Raw genomic sequence first — 23,076 nt, forward strand, 5'->3', positions numbered from 1 at the left:
GCAGATATCCTTGGACTGCTCAGAGTCTTTGCAATCGTAAAAGTGTAGTTCAAGACAAGATGCCTTATATGAAGCAATCTTAACTAACCATACTGTGTTGTTTCAGTTTTTGTACAGGCAAACAAACTGCAGCAGCACATCTTTGCAGTCCACGGGCAGGAAGATAAAATTTATGACTGTTCCCAGTGCCCACAGAAGTTCTTCTTTCAAACAGAGCTTCAGGTATGTTTACGACAGGAGTAAAAGCAAAGCTAAAGCTGTTGATTTCTCTGTGCAACTGTCACCCTTGTGCAGCATTTAGAAAAGGTGCATACCCTTGGTATGGTCTCTTCTGCCCTTAAGCAGCCTCTCAGTCTCCTCCTGCCTCCTTGGGTGCTATCAGGAGAAAGGGGTCTCTGAGCATGGTTGGAATAAATAAATAAGACAAGACAGATATCATGATTCTTTATGAGTATCTCTCTTGACAGTAGCGTTACTACATCCTGACATGTCTACGTCAAACACCTTGTAAATAATTTCTTTTTCTCGATTAATAATTCAGGGACTGATTAACATACAAAGACTAAGCAAATGGTAGCTGCCCCTTCCCCTTCCTCACTGTTGAGTCAGAAGTAAAAGAATTTTCCCTACTGGGGTATGAGAGCAAAGCATGGGTGCAACTCAACACGATGCTTAATTAGAGGCTCCACCAAGGCACTAGCACATTCATAAGTTGCGGGTTCTGCAAAGCAGGCATTACGTACCAGTTTCCCTGGCTGCTGTGGGGGCCACAGCCACAGCAGTTTTAGCCTCCGCAAAGCCGGTGCTTGGCCCGCACCTATTCCTGGCTGCAGCGAGCCTTCCAGAGCGGCTGGACCCTGACCTGGGCACGCTGCTGCAGCCGCTTTTGGGGCCCTGGCCCCAGCGGCCACCCTGGAGCCATGCTGGTGAGGCTGGGGTTTAAATCACACTGATACCTTTGGTGCTAGACTCATGTAGATGCTGAACCTTCCACGGCATGTGTGCCCGATACCTCGTGGGGAATGGACTGCTGGAGCTTGCCCTTCTGAAGAGCTCACAGGGACGTGCCCGCCCTGGCCGTCCTCCTCAGGCGTATCTTACCCGTGCAGCAGGGCCACCAAAATACTGCTGCTATCCCCTGGCAAATGTGGTCTTTTTATAGAATGGTGCCGTATGCCTCATTTAAATCTATTAGCTTTATAAACCATTATTTACTTCAACTTTGGAGGGTTTTTTATTTATCTTGCTGAATTCCCAAGCTGCTGCCTCTTGTGTCGTGCTGTCATGCTGTGGAAAGATGGTTGATCTTTTCACTTTGTTGATTTTATTTTTTTTCTCCCAAGGGAATCTCTTCTTTCCCTTGTTCTAGCAACCTGATTTGCATAAGTGTACAAAAGTTTTAACTATACCTTGTTAATATTTTAATAAAGTCAGCAGATTTGGGAGTTGTGCGTTCTCACTATGAACGTTTTATGAAGGCAACAGTGGCCTGCAAAGCTGGCTCTGATTTTTCTTCCCAATTTGCCTTTAAAGTGGTGTTTGGTCAAAATGCCAGCACAATTAAAATGGGCACACTGGCTTCCTAGGTCACTGCATTAACCTTTAAAATCAGATGGTCAAATAAAGAGAACCTTGTTAAATTATAGTCTTAACAGTGGCCCATTTTTTGCAATTAACAGTTTTAATTACATAGTGTTTCAGTTCTGAAGTGTTGTGCATTGGAAAATTGCTGCAAATAGCAGCTTTAATCAGATAAATTATGATTGTAATTTTCCAGTTTTTATGCAAGACTTGTGTGCATTTAATATTTCTGTGCTCATAATAATTACACGAGTAGTTTTAAATGGTGTTGGCTGAATGAAAATTCAATACTTAGCTGCACAGTTTTAGTCTTTATTTCAGTAGTGACTCAGAAATGTGTGTTCACTTGATGCCAGGGATTTTACTAATCCAAATACCGGAGCCAAGGAGGACACAAAATGTGTGTATAAATCAGTTAGAAATGCTCAAGACTTTTGAACGAATCTGCCTTGGCACAATTATCTCATCGGTTTCTGATGTGTAAGCTGCCTGCTCTAAATTCCTCAACTGTTGGTTATATTTTTGTGGAGTAATGAAGATTTAGTATTATTTTAGTGAACCAGTTGTTCAGCTGCTAGTTAGGGTTAAATCTGCATAAACCTTTCAGTCTCTTAGCTGTGCAATTATTCTTGTGGGCAAATCACCATCCATCAAGGGGTTCCGCGTGATGAATTTGACTTTTCGGTTCTGATCTTGCTTTCCCACTGGCGCAAAACAACTAATGTAAAAAATATGAACCTACACTTTGTTTTACTTCTTTGTATTTTTAAGTGAAACCACTGAAAATACTTTTTAAAAAATTGAACGCTCAACTATTTCAAGAAGAAATTCAGAGTGGGGTGCTTACAGAAAACCAAGAAAAACAAGGAGGGTGGGGAGAATGAGAAGCAGCCTGGGGAAAAGGTAACTTTTAGAGATGTCTTGGAGTGGCATGAATTAGCCCCGCTGATTTGTGAACATGTGTTTAAACAGTTAGGGTAAACACCAAGTAAGCCCAGAAAGGCACATGTGTGCCATGTGATGAGAAACATTGCAAGTATAGATGTACTTTTAGGGCTTGGTGCAAATACTGCTTTGGCAGCATAATGCTCTGGAAGGAATCAAACCTTCTTTTCACTTCTGAACTAGTAGTTGTATTTTAATATAGGTTTATGCTTTGAAGTTTACACCATCTGATGGAGCCATAAAACAAAAGCTTAAGAAAGCTCCAAGGAACTGAGCTTATTTTATAAACAGTGGAAATTCTGGTGTGAATCTGAAGTGATGAGTCAGTGAGGTTACCCTGATGATATTGCTGGAACGAAAGAAAACAGAATGTTATTTGGAAATAAGGAAAGAAAACATGTTAAGATTAAGTATGTGTGGTAACCCCATGTATCCTTAGGGCAGAAGAGGAAAGGCTGGCAGCTCTGCATTTTTCACATCCTTGGTGTAAGATTGACAGCAATGAATATGATGAAAATCTCCTGGAAAAAAGTAAATTTATAGCTAACCTATAGAACACCAAGGCTATGGCCATTCATTCCCCCTACTTTAAGAAACATGCTTACTGAAATAAGTGTAGAGGTGGAGGTTTGGGGGGTTCCTCACACGTAGGGCAGAAGGAACCCTTTCTCTAGGGTTTTTTCTCTAGGTTTCTCTAGAGCCCTGTCTCTAGGACCCGTGTCAGGAGCTGCCGGCCACTGCTGGCATGCCGGCTTCTCCCAGGCAGCTGGAGCCTCAGCGGCACACGGGGCATCCAGACGTGGGAGATGAGCTAGCTCTTTGGCAAGTGAAATTTTGGACTTTGCTATTTAAAACCTAGCAGGGACCCCTGCCAACACTGAAGATGGGTCAGAAATTATGACACATAATGGCTGCTGAGAGTTATATTTGTGGTGTTATTCACAGCTGGGAAATATACCTCCTCAATTGCTTGCATCGAGAATTACATTAAGCAAATTGTGACTGAGCAGTGATTTTCAGAGGAAAGTTAAGCAGGATTTTCGTAGGTACTCGTTTGCCACACTGCTTTTTCCAAGGAGCCATCACATAACCAGTGAAGTATTTAAAGGATTAATTCCTGAGTACTGTTAATCATACCGTTTCCTCCTAAATGATTACAATTGATGAAAACTAAGGCAAGGGATATAATAAACAATGCGCAAATAATCCAGGTACCAAGGGAGCAGGGTACCTGCCAGGTCTTTCCTAGCACAGGTGTTCAGGTGTTTTATTGCCTGCTATGAATAAAGGGCTTTCTTTCCTGTTCAGATTTGGAGATATGTCAAACCACTAAATTAAGGGAGTTTTACCGGAGGAATTTGCTGTCATTTTAAGTGCCCAGTTTCTTTAAATGTACACATATCAAAAGGAGAGTGGCTACTATGGCTCATTGGCTAACACTGTGGTCTGTCTCCCTCCTCATTTCATTTTATGTGAAAAGCTAGCAATTTTCATATATCCATAAACAGGCATGAGCTGCTGCACAGAAATTGCACTCATTATATTAATAATAATTTACCATGAATGTCCTCCAGGGGCTTGATTTGGTCCACATCAAAGTCCTTGGGATTCTTTCTGCTGATTACAGCAGATCAAGCCCTAAGCAGGTTTTCTTTTTCTTAAGTCTGCTTTTAATGTCAGCTCGATGTTAGATGTGTCTCCTATAGAGGGCTGCATCCTGCCCAGGCAAGCGGGGCACCACAGCAAGCCACCACGTAGTCTGATGTGGCCTGATGAGGGATGTTAAGATGCTGCCCTGCACCCATGGTGGCTTCCCGGGGAGTAGGGCAATGAGGAGCAACATCTCCAACTGCTTATGCCAGTGGTTGTTGGGGCCATCCGGGTACAACAGTGTCTCCCAAAGCACGTGGGGAGAATGAGAGCCTCTTGGCTTCTATGTGACGCATCTGCACACAGGCAAGTCTACTGGGCTACATCTAAAGGCTCAGTTTACCGCCAATGGTCAGAGCACTGAAGAAAGATTTAAGCAATTTTGGGTTTGTACCCAGCTATTCAAAATTTGTTAGTGGTTAATGTCTCCAGCTCCTACTTGAAAAATGGACTTTACCCTCTTCCTGGGGGTACAAGAAAGCTCACTTAAATAGGGATAACATTTTTCTTCTGTTCAGCCGTATGTGCATGCAGCACTGAAAAATTTCAGCACTTCTGGGCTCCAGTGTACATACAGTCACTGAGAGAAAAGCAAATCTATGGTATTTTGATGAAGTTGCAGAAAATACTTTTCCTGGGGGGAGTGTGTGGATGGCAGGACAAATGGGACCTGAAATGTGGCTCTATCTCAAGGCAGTACTTTCACTTAACGTAATTTTTGCTGTATTTCAGAACTTATGTGTAACTTAGATGTTAAACACCAGGAGCTTCTTGCTGGAAACAAACCACAGGCTCTTTCTAAGTTTCATATGAAAGTTATTTTTCACACAAAGTTACGTGTAGTATTAATTTGCTGCAAGTAAATTCCATTTTTTCTTTTAAACAGAATTTGTATCTTGGCATTTTGGTTGCTGATAGGCTTTTAAGAGTCTGTTATCCATCTTCCCCACTCCCGCTCCCCCCCTTTTTTTTTTAAATGTTAGTCCTCCTTTAAAATCCTGAAAATGACCTAGTCAGTTATCCTAGCAGATTTGGCTAGCATTTCTTAAAAAATGTTGCTATGGTGCTTGGAGTATTGTTAAATTTTAATTATTAGTAGTTACAAAGCTAATAAATTACAAGAATACCAAAATCTATTCCAGCCATATTGCTGGGTTTCATTCAGACGCAGTCAGATAATTATAACTAACAATAATTAAAAATTGAAAGTGCTGTAGGCACATACCCATCATGTTGAGTCTGTCTGCCTGAATGTTCTTTATGGACTGCAAACCCACAAGTTTTATCTCTGATCTGTTTTCACAGTAAGGAAGAGTTTTACTTGTTAGGTCTCTGGTTTTCAGTATATATGTTTAAATTCAGTGGAGGAGGTATAGATGTCTATTTAAAAATTTGGGGTTAGGACCAAAGCTAAGAAACGCCATCGCAGACTATGTGGGGTTGTCGCTGGGCTCTGCAGAAGCTGTGGGTGAGGTTCTGTGCGCGTGATGCTGGTGGTTTCCTGGGCTGGACATCCACAGAGGTTAATGCTATGTGTAAGAGCAAGGCTGCTCACGCTCGTGCGCCTCTGTGTTGTTTGTTGGCACCTTCTTCCCTAGCACAAAATGAGGTGGTGTTTCCTCCACCTGAGCCTGGGAATGCTGTAGGAACAGCCCCGTAATCCAGACCGCATGGCCTCTTTGTGTGACCAGTTCTGTTGAAAGAGAGGATGGCGCAGAAATCTTGAATTGCCCTAGGTTTGACGTACTGACAAGGTGTTGCATTTTTTCATTTGGAAAGGTGATTCTGATCAATATATTGCTGCATCTTTATCAGCCCTCAGGTCTTTTCAGTGAAACACAGAAAGATCTCTCAAGTCTGCAAAAACTTACCTGAGATGAAGCTTGGAAATGTCTGGCACTGGAGTAGCGTGTCCCGTAACAAAAAAGCCCTCCTTCATTTCTTACACCATTAACGCCGTTCTGTGGCTGGCCCTAGCTAACAAAGTGTATGCAACTTCACATTAACATGTGCAGAAAACCCAGCAGTGATGCAGAGTGGGGGAAAAAAAGAAGGGAGCCAGGTGAAAGGCATCGTTTCAGTCATTAATGCATTTAAGCGCACCCAAGTGTCAACATGTGTGATCAAGTGTAAGGAGGCATGTCGTTCCAATGTGGCAGCGCTGGCACACAGAAGGGGCTTCCTACAGCAGAGATTGCACTTGGATCCAGTGCTCAGGCTGCCCAGCTAAACCCGTTGTTGCCTGTCATCTATGCCCTAGGGCAAGGGTCCAACCAACTTTTGTGTAGGCACCATGCCATCCCAACAGATGGGCAGGAGCATAAGCCGCCAAGAGACAATGTATATGCATCAGTTGTGTTTATTGAAAGCACAATTCCTGGCTGGAAATGTCCAAATGTCTATTTATTCTGAGATAAGATGCCTTTAGTTAATGTATATGGAAATGCAGCCTAGCTTTGAACTGATTACTTTATATACATTACAAAACATAATGGAGGCATGCAAATGTAAAATGTGCTGATTATGGGGAGCCCAGTTAAAGGTCTGTCATGACACATGGAGTCCCTCCTAAAATTGACTTGAAGTGCCGAGGTACTACCTGCCTCTCAGTACTGGAGACGAAATTTTGTAGGAGCTGCACATAACTATATACATCGATGGTGCAATACGTAAGGATGTGCAAGGAGCCAAGCTTTTACACTTGCAGGTTTTCCTTGGCAAACAGATGTCTTAAGCTCTCCTCCCCTCTTAGTGGTGGAAACCATTTTTACTTGCGTGGATAAATGAGGGTGATATGTTAATCCAAACCAAAGCTAGACCAGTTTACACATTTCACCGAAAAGGTTTGTTTTCTGTGTGACTAAAGAGAAAAAAAATCATATAGTATGCTTTCGTATTGGACAACATCATTGCCCACCAAAAAGAGTAATTTATGGAAGCATCCAGAGAGTAGTCTGTATGCACAGATATTAAAGGGTGTTTCCTTCCCCTACTTGTTAGGTTTATTCAATTAAGAGTACTTAGTGTTATTTAAAAATGTGCTTTAAAGGTCTTCCTGAATATACAAATTGGTATTCATAAAGATCCAGGCATACTGTATGTAAATAAATCAAGCAAGAATGTTTTACTTCCAGATATATTAATGTATTCCCATCTTCTTGGAAACAGAGCACATGGGCTGTGTTAAACATCCATCCTTGACCAAAAGGAGGAAGCACAGGAGAAGAAATGAGAAATGGATTTTCTTTCGGAAAGACCAGATTGCACTCTCTGGTCTGGCAATAACAATTACTAATGACATTTAGAGAGAAATTAAGGATGAGAAATGCAAGTTGGCATTTCAGCAGTGCCAGTCAGTAACATTGCATCAGAGCTCACAGGAGAGATGAGAAAAAGTTTAGGGATGGAAAATTAATTTTGTTATGTCAACAATTAACAAATACCTTTTCTTCATTCTTTACCACACTATCACAAATTACCACTGTGATGGTATTTAGCAGCTCCTCAGATGAGTGGAATAGCACTTTGAAATCCTTATTTCTGGAGTCAAATGCACATGCTTGTGTTTTGCTCTTTTTTAACAATGATAGAGGTTCAAACTGACCGGGGGGCAGAAAATGAGCTCTTGAATGTGTGGTAGCAAGAACATTCTGTGTGCCTTCTCTCTGCAGATCTCTCTGGTTTTTATAACTGTGAACGAATTAAGCTAACCAACACTTTCTCTGAGGGTTTTTTCCCACTCTCCCTGCTTTACAAATTTGGAAAGGCTGAGGTTGAACAATATATGCAGATCCACACAGGAAAATTTCAGAGGAACCACATGTAAAGCCCTGGAAGCCTCAGACCTTTTATTCAGAAGTCCTTCATATGTTCACAAGGTGAAATTCCTGTCCCCGTAGGAAGGTGGTAAGAAGACCCATTTCCTGCTGCTCTGTGTAGAGCCACAGAGCAAAGGGGCTGTAAGCTGTAGGTCTGTGAGCGGGGCCATCGGCATAGCTGGCTGTGCGGGGACGGTGTCCTCAGGGACAGCAGATCCAGGCACCACTGCTCAGCCCTACCAGGCTTGGTAGCACATGCATTTCTGAGCAGGACATAGTCCTTAAACTAGAAACAGAACACTTCTGTAATATGTAGGAAAAAAAAAAAATTGTTTTGCTTTCTCTCCAAAAAGTCTTGTCACGATTTTTCTTTACTGGTGGGAAGATCTCTCTAATACAGCCCCTTTGATTTTCTTCTGCTGTAGTAACTGCTGTGGAATGTAGTTTGGGGTCTGAGCACAGATTAGCTCTGTTTCCTCCTGTAAGTGTCGCTAGCATCCAAAGCAACTGCCTTAGTTTTCAAAGGAAGAGGGATGCTGCACTGGAAAGGGCAGAGCATAAGCATTATTTAAGGAAAATAGTGGAGCTTGATCAGCCTCCGTTGTAAAGAGCTCACCGAAGGTGGTGTACAGCATCCGTTTAAAAGTTCAGTCTCTTCATTTGCTTGCTGGTAGAGCAAAATGGGGATGCTTGTCCAGACATAACAGTATATGCCTGAGTGTTTTCACAAGGAATGTCTAGATCATTAAATATAATAGGTCTCAGCTGCAGTTTTGATCACTGAAGCATGCACACAATTCATCACAGCAAATTAGGTACGTCTTTGTAACTTATCTTTCTGCAATTTGCTGGCACTTTTAGAGAGCTGAAACTTATACTGTATATGCTGCAGAAGCCATTTCAGATAAAATATTCTGTGTTTATTGTTATTGAGAACAAGGTCTCACTAATAACAAAAACATGGAGCAGTGTATGTGTCTGCTCCTGCATCTTGCAGAACCAGCAGTAGTACCAGCAGAGATCCCTAGCCACATTCATTATTTATATATTTTAGTGAATTTCTTGTCTGCAGTAAGAGAGATATAAGCTTCAACATCAGACCGTTTGTGCCAAATTCTATCCTATGGCCCATTCAGAAAACCTGAGGCAGCCGTGGTTCTCAATCATTACACAGCCCATTTATCTGATTGGAGTTTTGTCCCTTTTGCCTTGCTGAAATGTTGCTTGTTCTTTAAAAGCTAAGTTTGACCTTTGGAAAGAAAAGGCATTTGCTATTTTAATTTTTTTTTTTTTGAGACTGCCCAAACCTACTTAAATGGAAATTGGCATTCAAAAGCAGCACAGTTATTGGAAAGCATCTACTTTATTACTAGAGGAGAACAGACGCTAGTGGGCTCGAAAATTACATTTCAGTGGATTCATCAGTTTCAGTCACTAGTTAGTCTGTGAACAGATGGATATATTTGTAACAGTTAACATGAATTTATACCCTGGATTTTTACATTTGCCTTAAGAGCACTGCTATCTTAGCTGCTGACTAGAAGGGTTTGGAGATGTATTTTATTTGTTTTATTTTTCTGAAGAGGATATGGTTGTTTCTAATTGCAGAGGTTTCTTACATCATAGAAAGCCCCTTAGTTTTCAGAAATGTGAATGATCTATAGCTACTGTGTAAGGAAAATGTTGTAAAAGAATTCCCCACTATGGCTGCTGCAGAAAAAACAAACATCTCAGCCTAAACCTAGATAAATCTCCATGGACTGAGAAAATAATTTTCAATAACCAGATATTTTTAATTCTGTATGAAGGTAGTAATCACAGTTGCCTCTATTTGCATCTAGGGTCTGCCACAGTCTCATTGCTTGTCTCTTCCCCGCCCCCCCCAAAATTCAAAGCTACTAGTTAACAGAGCAATGCATTAAGCACTGCATCTCCAAAATAGAAAGAAATACTGCCCTAGTCTCTACCATGTGGCATCTTTAGGTTTCAGGGATTTCGTTTAAATCTGAAATTTATGTCCAGGAGAAATAAATTATTAGATTGTAAGAGCAGCTGGGGAGGGAGTAAATATAGTCTCTTTTGTCCTCTATTTCATTTCCCCAGGAAGATAATAAATGTATGGCAAGCGTCTTGTGTTTCCGCAGTCATACAAATGTTGTGCGTGTGTTGTATTTTAGACGCGAAACCTAAATTCCAGACAGGAAATGCTGGAGTGATACTGTGCTGCTGTTGCCTACTGCTGTGGTGCTGGTGGAGCCCCCATCACCTTTACCATTAGAAGAATTTAAAAAATAGTTTCAAGAAGAAATTTAAAAAGCCTTGGGTGTATCTCTGATTTGCTGAGTAGGAGATTTAGGGTGTAATCCTGGGGTTTACCTGCTCAGCCAGCGACAGGCAGCAGGAGCAGCGGTTCCAGCCCTGGCTGCCGGACGGAGCTGAGGACAGGGATCCCGCCCTGCGGCCCGATCCCCAGGGCCAGTTTTCCCAGGGTGATTTTAAAGAGCACAAGGGAGACGCCTGCTAATTCTTCACTGCCTTACCTGCTCTCATTGCTCTGCGAGGTCAGATACGTGGAGCGAGCATGAGTAGTAGTCAGGGAGAAATGGGGCCAGGTAAGAACAAAAGGAGAAGGAATAGTTAGAAAGTCAGTAGGTAACTTGCCTTTCTGCGCTTGGCCTTGTGTATAGGGCTATTGCTGCCTACGCCTCCGTGCTCTTGCTGGGGAGGTTGTCAGTATTTTCAGCCCAGCCTACTTTCAGGGACCTGAAAACAGCCCTGGAACAGCCTTGCTGCTTGCTCTTCTGAAGTTGCTTTCAGAGAAGTGTATTCAATCATACATATTAATGTTTGTGTAATTAACACTCTGTTTTAACATTGTATTTTGAGAGTAGTTTTTTATCTCCCTTTGACCTGAGGGGAAAGGAAGAAAGGTAAAATAATTTAGAATACAGCTTGTTTCCAGGTTGTGCCTGTTCTGTGGTTTCTGCGTATGTTAAACAAAAAGGGGATGGGAACGTTTGATGCACGAGCTGGGTGCGCATGTGCAGTGACCTGACTTGTGCGGTAACTGCTAACGGATGGATTGCTAATGCTCGCTCTCTATTTATGTTAAAAGAATAACTTACAAGATACTATACTGTGTATCCTTGATGAGGTGATGGGGCTTTGTTGGAAAAATCTAGATGATAGAAATAAGTCTGTACGTGCTGATGGGTTCTGTGTAGAGACAGCTCATGGTTTTGTGTAAGGTCAGCTTGGGTTCAGGGAGGCTCCGTCACCCCAACTCCACATGAGCCAGCCCAGATCTGGCAGCAGCAGCCCTGGACTTAGCAACTCAGCCGGGCTTGAGCTGATTCACTGCAGAGCGTCTTGTGTGTCCTCTGTGCCATGTCCTGGGCAGGCAGTACGGACACCCCGAGGTCACCTCTGCGCACATCACATCCACAGAACCAAACTGCCTCGGCTTTGTGCCACGCAGAAACAGCCAAAGCACTGCCCGCGCCGCGCCGGCCCTGGGTAAGAGCTCATGCCTGACCACCGAGCCTCCTCGTTTGTTTCTGTTGCAGTTAAACCTGAATAAATTGCCCTGGGCATTGAGGTTTGACTGCGTATAGCGTATCTCTCATCAGTGCATTACACTACTGTGTCTCCAAAAGGAGTAGAGAGGAGGTTTAAAACATATTTACTTCTGAAAAATGTGTCCTCCTTTGGGGCCCACACACGCTCTTAGTCTTTGCATGTAATCGTGATTGTTTAAAATGTAGCATCTTGCTGTTTAGAAGGCAGATTTTCCTGAGACCAGTGACTCTGTTGTAATGGAGGAGCACTCGCAGGAAAACCCCATTTTTTAACAGTTGTTTCACACACATGCCACAGCGGTGTTGCCTGGCTATGTTGTCCTGTGATGTCTTGGAGGAGGCGGCTCATGTTGATGATATTTTGGCCCCTCTTTTACTTAGGGGAACGAATCCTGCCTGGCTCTTTCGCACTACTAGCTCCTCTGGGGTTAATTCCTCCAGGCAGTGGGCAGTGGGCTGAGCACAATCCTGCCTGCAGATTTCTGCTCTGCTAGTGGCATGTACGCTAATGGGGCAGCATGTAAAGTACTTCTATAGACTCTGGCCTTGCTATTTTATAGCAGAGAGACTTGGATTGGAGGATTTTTATGCCCCTTTTGAAATTAGAAACCAGCAATAACAGCCATTACATCCAAGGCAACAGGTCACTGACCAGCCATTTTGTCAGCCCGAGCAGTATGTGGGCACCACGTGACAGGAATATTTATCTGCCTCTAAGAAAAACGTATCAATAACACAAGGCAATAGTTTGTCAGATCACTATTCCATTAGAGGGAATTTTACTTTAGTTGCCGCATTTTACAAGAATGACCAATAGAAGGACCGCAATGTGCTGTAGCCTCACTGCACGTAGCCACAGCTCATGTGAAATCTGGCTGCCCACACTTGCTTATTTGGTCCAAGGAACTTTGTTCAGCTTCAACTCCTCTCATTCAATGGAGTATGTTGCCTAAGTGAAGAGTGCAAGATGTGCCCCTGTTACTGTTTGCATTAAAATTCACAGTTAAGGCTGAAACTGTTTTATCTGTGGTCCTTAACAACAGGAATACCTAACGTGCAGAAAAAAAAGCTACCAAAAAATCAGATGGTGTTCAGTGACCCTTGCCATATTGAAGAACAGCAGAGCAATTTAAGGAACCAATTTTAGGTTCAACTTTGAATTTCCTGGCTTCTGTTGGGTTATATTCCCATGGAAACGGTCACTGAATGAAGCTTTTGTCTATGCGTTTTGACTGGTGACTGCTAAAGGTACTATGTAAAGTGCTTCCCTTTTGCTCTAAGTATTTTTTGGGAAAATGAGTGTGAGAGGATGCCGTCCTGGTCCTGTAATAAAGATCCGATCAGGAAATCATTTAGCGCTTATAGAAGAGTCACAAGGGGTCCCATAATGATGATGCCAGTCCTCACAGAAATGAACAATTAACTGGCTTCTGCAATGTGGTTTGCCTTAGATCAAAGAGGGATTAATGAGATATACTTCAGATAGGCCTCAATTAAATCAACAAGTCATGTTTTTGAGAGGAATACCTAAGAAGGATTCCTGGAAAACAGTTTTCCTCTTGCAAATGATTTTAAAACATCATTGCTTCCCTGAGTAGGACCCATACGTAGATACAAACAGGTCAGCACTGGGTCATGCATTGAAGTTTTTGGTGTAGCACAGGTAAAGGAGTGTACCTGTGGGCACTAGATGCTTTCTCCGCTTAGTATGTGGCTTAGATTTGAAAACAGGCTGGAAGTGAGGTGTCTGCATTCATTAGGACAGCTTTGGAGGGTTACTGCAAAGTGAGGTGAAGGGCATGCATGCTGCTGCACGCCGGGTGGGTGACCACGTCCGTGGAGGTGCAGGGGTGGCCATGGTCCCCAGCACTGGGGTGCCTGCAGGACCAGTTCTCCAAAAAAACACAGGCTGACCAAGCCGAGGCTAAAGCATCAAGTGTTGTCGGCAGAGCGGTGTGCTGGGATCCTGCAGCCCTTTTCTGCGCTCGGGATCAGCAATGGCTCTGGGATCCAGTCAGGGAGAAACAGCGGGGCTGAGGAGGAGTGGAGAAATTCTGAAGATATTCTGGTTTTATGCACTGCTGACAACAGTAATTAAATTTGTCCCTCTCCCTTTACATTTAGGAAGTGTAAGGTTCTTCCCTCATCTTATTTTGATCTTGCGCATGGCGTACTGTAGACTACAAGTCACAAGGATGCTGATAGATTTGCATTTCTGAGTGAAATTCTCAGGAGCATGTGGTCCCTCAGGACAGGTATTATTAGCTCCCTGGTTTCATTGGGTGCCTCAGTGAATCGTGGTGTCTTTACGGCTAGTTTCTCTAACAGAAGACTCCGGTTATCTCTTAATAATGTATTCTCTTGTGGTTTTTATTTCCAAAGTGCCGTGCTAAGGAGATTTTCCCAAAGGCTTCAGTTTGCTTTTGTGCTTCTGTATTTTACCCAGTGTTTTTGGAAGAAGCGTATAGGCTTTTCAGTGAGGCATTTAATCGAATATGAGAGGCTGTGCCAGGCTTAGGCTGGCATTTGGAGTTCACCTGTAATAGGCTCACCTTGGTTTATTCTGTGTTTTTTAGAGAAGAATAGAAAGAGATGGCAGGTCTAGAAGACTGATGATACAGAATTATTAGTCTCAAGTGGAAAGGGGAAAGCATGTTAGGTGAGTTGTCAAAGTGATTAGGACTAAACAACCTGAATTAGAAGAGAAATTAAATTCATAAATCATCTAAAAAATCCTTAGCTGGTGTGAGAAAAGGCTGGCCCTGGGAAAAATAACTCTAAAAAAGGCATTTGTATAAAAAGGTAATTTTTTCAAACCCAGAATAATACAGAAAAGCCTATCAAAATTCAAGAATACATAAAAATTAACAGAAGCGGTGTAAGTATAGGATAAAACTGAGCAAGAATAGTATTGGGACGACGCAGCACGGCAGCAGAGCGACGGCCCCTGGGGTGCAGAACAAAGGCGGGCGGCGGGGCGGGGGGTGCTTCTGGGTCTGCCCGCGTTCTACGGACCAACGCCAGGGCTGTTCCTCTTCAATACAGAAACACGCCAGCCACAGAAAAAAGATTTATATTAAAAAAAAGGCAGAATGCATTTAGTCAGTCACAAGTGGAGTGGCTTTTTCTCCTTGTAAATATTTTACAAATTCTGAGTCTTCCCATCGACTCCAGATGAAGTGCCAGGTTGCCGGAGGAGCTGGGCAGGTTTCTGGGGGTGGCTCGGGGACATCCCCCGGGTGAGCGAGCACCGAGGGGGGCTGCTCAGCCTCCCCAGCGGGTAGAGAAGCCCAGGGGGTGCCGGGCCAGCTGTGTCCTGGCACAGATGAGTATTTCTGTGTCCCAGTACCAGTGAAAGCTGCATCTGGCCCCCGAGCAATCAAGTATGTGCAAACGTCAGAGTAACTCAGATGCAGATATTTTCAATGGAAACAGGCAACTTTGCTTTTCGTCTGACACCAAACCTCCAGGCGTATTTTCTTAGACACTCGAAGTGACTTTTATTTTTTTTCTTGGTTCGGTAACTTGTAATGGACAGCTTCCTAACTACATTTGTTGAAGTGCCACCTCAAAGTGTGCTGACACGGAGACTGACTGATGCATGGCAAGTTATCAGATGCTCAGAGATGAAGGAAGCAGTAACACAGGCGGCCGTTTCCTTTCACAAAGGATATGCTGCCTTTCGTTCGCCTCTGCCTCCATTTCAAGGGGTTCTTCAATGAAGGAGGGACATGTGAACCTGTTTTGCCTGACAATTTATTTTTCTTGAGCACCATGATAACTTGGAGTTCGCTTGTTACAAGCATTTTATGTAGTGGGTGAAATACCAGGGGAAAGGAAAGAATACTGCATTTCCTGAAAACCTAGGAGCTAAACATATAAATGTCACTGGGTAAGAGTTACCTGAAACAACTGGAAGGGGAGTTAACACCTGGTTTTATGGGAAGCGTTGGTTACCACTATCAGTTTTAATGAAGTGTATTAACTAAATTGTGTTCTGAGTATTCATTCAGCTCTGTTTATGGCACACTCTTGAGTACATTTACTGTTTGTCAGAAGTGCAAACTAGTGAACATATGAGGCTTTAAGACAGGCCATCTGTTAGTCTTAGACCCTTGGATAATTGTCAAACAGTTCTAAAAATAAGCACATACAAACTGCAAAGGGGTGCAAAGGTGATTTTTCTTTAGAGTCTGATAGCAAAGGGAAAGTAGCAACCAAAAATTAAAAATAAAAATAAATAGGCTCATCTTGTAAAGCAAACTTGGTCTCCTTTTCTCCCTTGTGCTCTCTCTTTTTTTTTCCCCCCTCCCCTTCAGTGTGCTTTTATTATTTTTTTTTTTTATTTAGGTTTTTTCCTCTTGCTCTTCTGGGTCATGGCATCCCTTGAATGCCTCTCCAGTTTAGGATTAGAGCAGCACCAATTTAAGGCTCACAGCTTTCTGTAGAGAGCATAATCTCCGATGGCTAAAGCACAGGTCATCTTGTGTCCTCTGGATAAAGTAATCTCTTTATAAAGTCAAGGCGTAAAGATTTTTATCTTTATGGATTGCTGTCAGAGGAAAATAGTACCTGTGCACATATATGTGTGTGCTTATGGATAATGAGGAATAATGAATGGCTGGTAGATTTTTGAACTGTTTTGAATTCAAAAGATGCAAAACATTGTTTGAAAAAAGAATGCTGCAGGTGGTATTTCGTAAATACTTAGACACTCTAACTTTTGTTTGTAGCAATTTGGAGCTTTTGCTTTGTCTTTTTTTAATATATTTGTTCAAATGTGAGACTTGAACCTTTGCTTCAAATCTATGCCTGAATCTGAAGTTTAGTTTTTGTCTGTCAAGGTGTGTGTGTTGACAGTCAATTGAGGGATCCCTTCTCTTGTTCCCCCAGCCCCACTCCGCAAGGGGCAAAGGAGAGAGAATGGGGAGGAGGGGGCACAGCCCCAAGGAGTCCCCAACCAAGACCCTGGTCCCTGGGCTTGGAGCTGAACAGTGCCTGAAGGGGTGGTGGAAACCTGGACAAGGGAGGTGGGGTGAGGCAGGGAGAGAAACTACCTGGGCTCTCGCCTGGGTCTGGTGGACCCCCGACACGTCCGGAAAAATATAGGCATTAATAGGAATTACCTTCCGTGTAACAGGCAGTTGTGTTCATGCATTACCCCGGCGTGGGTGTTTCCAGACCAGGTGGTTTTGCAGTGCCACAGCCGCTGCGGTGTCCCCAGGCACCAAGCTGTGGGGCAGCCAGGGTGGGCATGGGCTGAGCAGCCGGCTCTGGAGAAGTGATGTGCCAGCAATAAGTACTGTGTCCTTCTGCACCCAAACACCCGGCGTGCTCGTGCACACGGGTCACCCAATGGCTAATCACCAGTTAAGTTTCACGTTGGCTGTTCATTGCATGAATCTTTTATTTCCATAATTCCTATTGAAATTATTTGAGGAATGGTTTCTGTTCATTTTAATCAGATTTGGAAGGGGAGAGAGAGACTTGATAACCTTTAATCAGAGTCCCAATCTCTTTGTAACACTGCAGAAAGCTTATGAATTTCACTTGAAGGTGGTGGGCATCACTAGCCTTGTTGTGCCATTTCTTAACTCCTGTATAACATATGGTCTTTTAGGTGTATAGGCTCATGCAGATAGACACTATACCTCTAAACGGCTGGTACAAAATATCTAAATAGATAACAGATGCGCAATGGCACTATAGACTGGATGTATTATGGCCCCAAACCATTATCACACCCCTCGCAGTTGCATTTTATTTTTTTCACCTGCTCCTGTGTAGTACACCTGTGACTTGTTGGCAGAGAATGTCGTTGCAGTGTGGGAGACTCCCAGCTTGACTGCCTGGCTTGGAGCTTTGCTCCATCATGTGCTGCTTTTTTGTGTGTGTTTTTTCTCTCAATCTTTATATAGCTTGTAAGAGTTCTTTGAACTGCTGTAAGTGATCATCTTTCAAGCCTGATGCCTTCCTTCTTTGACACAGTGCTCTGAAAATGGAGATTGTCATGCCAGGGTTTTCATAATAATGCATGTAGAAAAACAGAGGAATATTCATTGTAGATGTCCTGCACAAATGGCTTGATCCTCATCCAGAGGGCAGGCAGGGGGTGTCTCCAGGGAAGATCTGGAGAGAAATCGGTATCTACATGAACAATAATCAAGCATTCTTTGAAATCTTTTCATTTCCTGCAAAACCTGTCACCCAGTTCCTTGGTCTCAGACACTTCTGCAAATGGTTCATTTGGGGATTGTGCAGCCAGTAGAAAATTCCACTTAAACACTGCGACAGCCCTGAGGCTCGGGTTAGTTGCATTTCTCCCACTGACGTGGCTAATAGAATTACTATCCATTTTGCATGATTATTAAGAAAAGGAAAAAAGAAATTTTCCAACCTTGTCCTATAAATAAGCAGTGACTTACTTGATCTTGACAGGTGACTTAGTGCTGCTGTAGAGTTTTCCAGCTGCAATAATGTCTCAGAATGATGTATTCAGTGGGGTATCAGCTGTGAGCCATGTGTCAACCAGGGGGCCTAACAGGAGCTGTGAAGAATCATTTTTAACGTTCAGCTTCCGAATTATGTCCTGCCTCCTGCCAGCCCCCAAATGCATATGTGTATGGATGGCCTTGTGAGCAGGTAGGCATGTGCAAACACACACACAAGCACGCCTGGAGAGGCTTTATTTTTGTGGCTGCTCTATTTTCCTTTGGAAATCATCATTAAGATTTTTTTTTTTTCCCAACTGTGACTTCTAGAGTTGAAAAATCACGCCTGAGCTGTTTCCTGCCAGCCCACCCTCCTGCTGGAAAGGTGGGTGAAGTTTCCTTAGGCTACTTGGGTAGAAGCACTCTGGTAGTATCATACGTTTCAAAATGTTGGCTCACTTCTGGCCTTTATGGTTTCATTTAGCCGCCTGGAACAGCCCAGTGTATCATCGGGGTGAAAGCTGTTTCTGCTAAGGCACAGGGCATTCTCAATGCCAGGATTTATTAATTTTTCAATTGCTCTGAAAGTCTGGTCAGCAGGGGCATTTTCTTTGTCTGTGAGCACACATAGAGGTGCCTAACGTTAAAGTTATTTGATAAAGCATGAGTTAAATATGCAAAACACACGTGTGAGAGAAGAGACAAGCACGGAACGTCTCGGACACTTTTTGGCATCTGCAAAGCACAATTCCAATAAGCTGCACACGCACGGGGCGGAGGGAGTAGAAGCAAGAAGATTAGACGTGATGGTTGCTAGTAATAGGAGACAGGTTGCCAGACTGTTTTTGGAAAGCAGGTTTGTGTGGTCTGGAATACATTTTAATAGGTGAGAAGCCTATACTGGTTGCAGAGGATATGGACAGGCTTTCGTGGGTCTTCTGAATACACCCCAGTGGTGGTTACGCAGTATTTGCACGTGCAGGAACCTGGTGGTCTGGAGCATTCACCAGCGCTTGGGTGTGCAGGACTGTAGGCATTTGTGCGGGTGGCTTGTGCAGGATCTGCTTTCTGAAAGGCGGGGGGATTTGGTGCATACAGACTCTTGTGTCTGTAGGAATTAGATGTGTTTGTGAGGTCCTTTATAAAATGTGGCTCTATTTATTTACTGCTTGGTCCAGGGGCTAGTCAGCATATTGATTCCCAGTAATGCATACAAAAGGAATAAATGGTACGTTCCCAAGATATTAAGACAAAACCAAGATTTGCATATGAAAAATGTGTATTTTATTTTTTATAACTGATAGCCCTGCAGCTGGTTTCTTAGCTCCTACCTGACCCAGCTCTGAATGGCTGCAGGATTTGAGTACAATCTGTTTGTTTCTTTGTGTAAACTCTGCTCACAAACCCAGTATATTCATTGTATTAGGAGTCTTCAGAACATATTATTAACCTATGTTTGAGGAGGGAGGGCTCACAATGAAAGCTTCATTATCAGATTTAGAGCCACATACCATTCCTTTATTGACCTGCCTGGTGTAATCAATGCAGCAGCCACACAAGTTTGAAATCATGTTCCCTGACTGTAGACTGTGCGTCATGCATCTAGTGCTGATTGTGCATTATCTTTTAAATGACACTGCCTAAATAAGTATGGATTTGTCTACCACGAATAGCCCTTCTTTCAATTTGAAGACGGTAAACCTTTCGCTTTTTTAATTGATATTCAGGATGACCTAAAAATAGAACTGTAATGAAGTGCATAAGAAATGGCCATTGTTAAAATGCCGAGGAGTGTGTCTGAGCACAGAGAATGGCCTGTGTATTCTTTCACATTTTCATGCTTTCCCAGTCAGGTCTGGTGGACAAGCTTCTTGTGCTGCCGTTGTGTTTATAGGGCTCCATCCATCCTCTTCCGTAAAGTCATTATTTGACTGAAGAGTAACATCCAGCGCTGCAGAAGGTCATTCCTTCTTACGGCCAGGAAAATTTCCATGTATAGCGAAGTAAATAGCCATTGGATTTTATGCTTGGTGATGTTAAATTGTCTAAAAGCAAAGTAGTTTCAACTGTCAATTCGCTTGACATTATTCAAGTATAACGCTTTATCCCCTGATAAGCTTTCCAGGTCTTTGCATGGGACTTCTTTTTTTTTTCATTCTGAAATATTTAGCGTCATAGAATGGGTCGTGCTCAGAGGGCTACTGGTACGCTAAATAAGGACCAGTTATTTTGCAATTTCGTCAGTCACTTGTATTTAATTTCACAAGGGCTCCTTTCAGGTGTGTGGCAGCTATGGTGCTTCTGCTGCCTCTCTAACCTTCTGGCGTGTTAAAGCCTGACCGTTACTGTGCGCAGTTTCCTTGCAGCCCGCCCGCGCCACAATATCGCAGATAACTTTTGCCATGATTTAGGAACTCAGCAGCGCTTCTGACACCTGGTGGTCACTTTTTGGGAGTGCACAGTCCAGAAATGCTCCTGCCTGCAAATGGGGCCACCGCCGCGTGGCCCCGCGCATCGTGGGCCGCCCATTAGCTCTTTCTGCAGCCGGTTTTCATTAGGGAGACATCATCTCTGGATAAAATGGAGGATCATGCTTTTTCCTGATCGAGATGTAACTGTGGAGAGTGTAGAAGGACCAGATGATTTATGAAAAGTTAACATATCTTTATTTTAAAGCTTAATCATTGTAAATAAATAATTAGATTCAAAATTCACTTTGTGTTTAAAAACTTATTCTTCAAGCTGGCGGACTTGCCCAGCTCTGTTATTAGGCAGATGGAGACTAGTGTAAATTGCCTAGGCTTGAAATAATGCAAATGGATTTTTATATTTGGGGATGCTGGGGGCCCAGCTCAAGAAAAGCTCATCATGAAGCACATCTTTAGTTGCTCAAATAGTTGAATAGTCATACAAATAAAGCTGAGCTTATATGTAGGACTGGAGTTTCAGTCAGCACACAAAATATAGGTGAATTGGTACTGCTCTAAAAATAAGCATCCAAGGTCGGCTTCACGTTTTATTGGCTCCTGCACAAAATGGCAAGACAGGTCAGCGTCCTCTGATGCGAGATACTGTGATGACATGAGGCTATTACAAATCTACCAAAAGGAAAAAAGGGAACAAAAAAGACTCTAAACTGCTGAAAGAAATGTGTAGAGCAAAGTCTATTCTTTAAAGAGATTTAACTTCTGGGTTACATGTCCAGCCTTTTTCTGCTGGGTGTATTACCCCTGTGCCTGAACTGGTGGTTCAGCTGTTATTGCCGAAGTATTTCTTGGACTGAGAAGTGTGTGTCACAATCTGGTGTCTCTTGCTGCCAGTACTTGCACCCGGTACTAGTGAGAATAAAGGAGTAAAATATGGCAAGGGTTCCCACCGTGATTCAGATTTTTTTTTTTAATTGTCACAGTTAAGGGAATCCCTAAAGGCAGTTTTTACCCATGAAGTGTTACCACTTTCTTTATCTGTATTGAAAGAGGAAAAAAAAAAGAAACCCTCATGGCTGTACTTGGCTTGTAGCATTTTTTTTCTAAGTTCATGCCAGCATTAACAGATCTGTCAGAACAAAGCAAATGTGTCATATTGGCAGCTGTTACTTATGAGTATTTTTTCTTTATTGCATTTTGTTTTGTAGTAATTGAGAAGCTTTTATGTCGAGCTCTGCATAAATGGTACTGAGTAGGAGGGTATGGGCATGCTTTCTATTATTCTGCCCCTCATGCATGTCTCCTTTTTTCGTCTTTCCAGAACCACACATTGAGCCAGCACGCACAGTGAGCTACTGGCACTACAGGACACCTCTCTGCAGAAGACTTGACGGTGGCACAGTGGGGAGGACCATTTGAACATTACATCCAATCAAAGTGTCATTTGCAACCCAGATGTAAAACTCTAATGATTTGGCCATGAGGCGCTGCTATTATAAGCAGCTGGAAATGAATATTAATGGAAGAGATTAAAAGTATTCCATGCTCAGTATTTTTTATTGTCCTGCTTCAGCTAGTGTACTTTAGAGCTTCTGCTTCTGACTGAATTTATAGTGTTAGATAAATCTGCTTTGATGCTGTTGCCCTTTGTTGCTTCTTGTATTATATTGATAGTTAAAGATTAGGTGTGATTTTTTTTTTTCTTTTTTGTTAACTGCTTTTTAATTGCAGTTTTAGGTAACTGTGCATTGTGATGTGATTGCTTGGCTATTGTCTGACTATTTCTTTTTAATTTTTTAATTAAAGACTAATGCTTTGATTGGATTTGCCAGTTCACCGGACAGTGATTAAACCTATGTAATGAATATAATCGGTTTCAGTGCAACTGGATGGTCTGCTTTATAAATGTGACTTAATCTGATTGCAATAACTAGTACAGTTCAATAAAGGGAATACATGAGCTTAGCGTCAGCGGTTGTCTGTCTGTCAGTACACGCTGCATCACCGCTGCCGGCTGATGTGTGTAAATCACAAAGTGATGGCTCACCTGATGGCGGAGAGCGTTCTGTGCCCCAGGAGGAAGGAAGATTGGGAGAAAGCAAAAGCTGCTTCCCTGCCTCTGATGTTATGCTCTCTGCTGGACGCACCTCCCAGGCTCCCATGGTAGGTTGAAGTGAGGTAAGAACATCCCCTTGTGAACCTGGGCATGAAAAGGCGTTGCTGGCTTATAATGCTCTTAAATTTTACTCAAGTCAACAAGAATGGAGGGGACCTGTCTATAGCTGCCCTTGACCCTATCTCTGTGCTTCTTTGTTTCAATACAAAAAAACAGCTTTCTGGATTGTATACAAATGCGGAAATATTGGATCAGGCCTCGGGGACCCTGGTAGGAGACTGTGTATTTCAAGCACGTGGACTTCTAGGCCCACAGGTATTGTAGCTCTATGTAACTGCCGTACTTCTGACACTTGAAACTGCCATCACGCAGCCTAACAGAGCTAATTAGCAGACTTGTTTTTTTTTTTTCTTTTTAGACATATCCTATGGTAATGAGTTAAATTACACCTCCAGTCAGAGAAACAGTCATTTTAAGGACCATGGACACCTTTGGAAAGTTAGTGAGATGCAGTTCTCATGGTATCTCCTG

At 42.8% G+C, this 23,076-nt stretch overlaps 1 protein-coding gene across 1 annotated transcript in view; it reads left to right on the top strand.

Annotated features, from left to right (window-relative positions):
• The window catches only part of LOC104625505 (zinc finger protein 423-like), a 24,024-nt gene extending 1,635 nt beyond the window's left edge, over positions 1–22,389 (top strand). The window contains exons 2-3 of the mRNA XM_010293147.1: positions 107–222; positions 21,751–22,389. Coding sequence (XP_010291449.1) covers positions 107–222; positions 21,751–21,780 — 146 coding nt within the window. The 3' untranslated portion in view covers positions 21,781–22,389. The remainder of the gene's footprint in view (positions 1–106; positions 223–21,750) is intronic.
• The last annotated feature ends 687 nt before the right edge of the window (positions 22,390–23,076 follow it).

Source organism: Phaethon lepturus, unplaced genomic scaffold, assembly GCF_000687285.1.
Source record: "Phaethon lepturus isolate BGI_N335 unplaced genomic scaffold, ASM68728v1 scaffold26148, whole genome shotgun sequence".
Taxonomy (NCBI): Eukaryota; Metazoa; Chordata; class Aves; order Phaethontiformes; family Phaethontidae; genus Phaethon; species Phaethon lepturus.